The 3,292-nt window shown below is 41.5% G+C and overlaps 1 protein-coding gene across 1 annotated transcript; it reads right to left on the reverse strand.

The window, feature by feature from the left end:
• Positions 1-254: 254 nt before the first annotated feature.
• On the reverse strand, positions 255-2,730 carry LOC117301764 (orexin receptor type 1-like). The gene is made up of 2 exons (XM_033785784.1): positions 1,509-2,730; positions 255-281 (listed from the first exon to the last, which is right to left on the reverse strand). Exons 1-2 carry the CDS (start codon positions 1,914-1,916, stop codon positions 255-257), a joined length of 435 nt encoding a protein of 144 aa, XP_033641675.1. The 5' UTR covers positions 1,917-2,730.
• Positions 2,731-3,292: the final 562 nt, after the last annotated feature.

The following is a 3,292-nucleotide window of genomic DNA, read 5'->3' on the forward strand; positions in this document are numbered from 1 at the left end:
GGGCTACATCTGACGTATTTGAAGATTACAAGAAGGGAACAAGGTGGAGGGATGAAGTGAAAGGCTGGTCCAGATCACGATCTTAGCTTGTTGGGATTTTAAAGAGTGGGTTCCTTATTCGTGTATACGAACTTGGCATGTATGATTTTAAAGAGTGGGTTCCTTATTCGTGTTTACATGGGGGAATTAATGATAATAACAATAATAATAATAATAATAATAATAATAATAATAATAATAATACACAAGCATTTCTATAGCGCTCCACGAAGAACGGAGCGCTTAACAAAGAAGAGGAACAAGAGAACAGTGAATCGCGGAAACAAATGAGTTTTCAATTTCCGCTTGAATACAGACAAAGACGGCGCTTCACGAAGACTGGATCGGAAGTTCATTCCAAAGACGAGCCGCGGTAGATGTGAAAGTCATGTCACCAGCTTTCTTGCACGAATTTCGAAGAGGGGGTTCCTTATTTTTGTATGACGAGCTCAGCCTGGTGGGATTTTGAAGGGTGAGTTCCTTATTCGTCTAAACGATCTTAGACTGGTGGGATTTTGAAGAGTGGGTTCATTATTCGTGTCGCAGTTTAGTGCAAACAAAATCCAAGTCTAGATTCAAAATGACTGAGATGACTATTTTGTTAATGAGCAGTAAACACGGTTTTCGTTGAAATGACTACTTCAGAGGACGAGGAAAGTCCTTTATCACTTCAAACTCGTACATCCTCTTTCCCAGGGGAAGACAGTATACAAGCACTGCAACCCAAAGAAGACACCCCTGCCACAATCAAAGCTTTAAGTACCAAGAACCGTAAAGCTCCTGTTACTGCAAGAGAGGCTCCCAAAGGAATGGCAACCCAAGCCAAATACTGAACCTTTCTTTCTAAAAAATATAAGGTAAAGTGACCGTCTCCGCAAGGTGGCTGAAAACACAAAACCTACGAGTAACTCGTCCTAACTCGAGATAAGACTAGATGATCTCACAAAGAACTAAGAACTTAGGACAAGATCTCACAAATTGTGAGATCTAGTCCATAAGTTCTAGTCACAAAGAACTTAGGACTAGTTCTAACTAAGAACTAAGTATTCCTAACTTAGAACTATGTATTAGGGCATAAAATTGTTTTAAAATAAAGGCTAGTCCTAAGTTATGATGAGTAGTTCGTCCTAACTCGAGATAAGACTATGTCTTGTCTTAACTCTTTGTGAGATCCACCTCAGAAAGAAAAGAACTATAGTCTGAGTCTTACTTTATAATATACTTTATAGTAAGTACGCAGTCAAAGTACGCTAAGGGATATTACAAACTTAAGGCTAGTCATAAGATAGGATGAGTAACTCGTCCTAACTCTCGAGTTAAGACAAGCTAGTCCTTAAGGCTATAGTCCTAAGTGCTTAATTTAAGAATAGTCCAAAGTTTTGACGAGTAACTCATCCTAACTCGAGATAAGACTAGTCTTAACTCTTTGTGAAATTCAAACTTGCACATCTAAAAGTACATAATCTCACCTGTATATACGGTACGATATGGCAGGCCAGATCACCAAAGAACCAAGTCTCAGTCGCATCCACCATGACATTAGGCGGTAAGCACACCAACACAACCAAGATATCAGAAAGAGCCAAGTTCACAATGTAGTAGTTAGTAACAGTTCGCATGTGTTCATTTCTCAACACAGCGAAGCACACCAAGAAGTTCCCAATGACACCAGTGACGAAGATAACCACATAAGCTGCAATGAGGAACCATTCATGAGCATCTGGGTACACCATCCCTTTGATGAAATCGTAGATATAGTCCACGTAATCATCTGTTTCTGGCGGACCTGTTGGGTTGAGGGCGGACGGGGCAAACTCGTCCCACCTCGGCGGGTATGGATCAGTGATGTTGGTCCTGCTAAGCGTCTCGGAACCCATCTTTACAGATTTACTCAACTTTGAGCGCCCTTACGAAAGCAAACATCCACAATGGCTTATTAAAAGTGCGGTTTTTTTCCACAGAGGAAACAAACCTGAAACAACTCCTCACTTTGATGGTCCTAGTTCTTGTTGCCGAATTAACAATTTAAAAAGCACGCTTGAATGTTGGCAATGTGCACTCGTCCCAAAAGTTTGTCACAAAAGCTTGTCACTCAAGTTTCAAAACCCGACTTTCGATTCGTCACTGTTTGTTTTTCTAGTAGTCTATTTCCAGCTTTCCTCTTCAGTGTACTCAATCTTTTCGGGAGCTCATTGAATACCAAATTGCAATGATTAAGCGAGACGACCTCAAGAACCTATTATCAGGTAGCATCTTAAGATGTGTTTGCAAGTCACAAATCTCGAGTTTTTTTAGGTGAAAATTTCCTGTCATAAGAAGCCGCGATCTTCAAAAACAAGTGTATAGGAATGCGATGTTTTACAGCAGGACCTTGTTGATCAGTCTCGACACTGAATACAAAAAATGAGCCACTATGTTTGTCCACATCTGCAATGATTCCTCTGGTGGCGGCTTGAGAAGGAGTCTACGTCATATCAGACGAGAGCATCACAATGACTCAGGTGTAGCTGGGTGAGAAAACACTTGTTTTCCAAGCACCGGGATTTACTCCCTTGGCGAGACAGACGCGCGTAGCTGACCGGGGAAAAAACAACTCGCCCTCCCCGGTAATATCAGCCACAAGCCCCGGTCTTGTTCGGAGATGAACGCATGCTCCAAGTGTACTCATGGGATAACCATACGACGAATTGATCATTGAGCTACGAATCTACAGCCTCATCACTCTGAAGCTTTGGCTTTTATACCCCCACTTGGGCAAATTCCCTTACTCCGCGTGTCACTTTACTGCGCAACGTCACAGTGTTCATTGTAAGACCACGACTAGTTTTTGAGAGTAACCGAGCCAGTATTGCAATATAGCGCCCTCACTTGATACAACAACAAAAACATAACTGGCTGTCCGCACGGATAAGGAGGCTGTCCGCAAGGATAAAAGACAGGGCCCAATTTCAAAGAGTTGCTTGAGCAGAAAATTTTGCTTAACAATTTTCTGCTAAGCAAACATGTGCAAAATACTAGTCACTAGTTGTGACATGTGATTTTGGCTGGTAACCTAATTTTGGTGAGCATAATTTTGTTATGCTTAGCTACTTGTTTGGGTACAGGTGTAGGCCTTATATGTACAGACAAGTAAGTCGAATTTACCTACGAATCTCCAGAACCATGAAATCAACGTGAAATGATGCAAGGTCAAAGGTAATTATGTAAAGGCTCAACAGCAGCTCTCTGGCGTAATTTCACAATCGAAGCGTGA

The sequence above is a fragment of the Asterias rubens genome, chromosome 17 (genome assembly GCF_902459465.1).
Source record: "Asterias rubens chromosome 17, eAstRub1.3, whole genome shotgun sequence".
Classification (NCBI taxonomy): Eukaryota; Metazoa; Echinodermata; class Asteroidea; order Forcipulatida; family Asteriidae; genus Asterias; species Asterias rubens.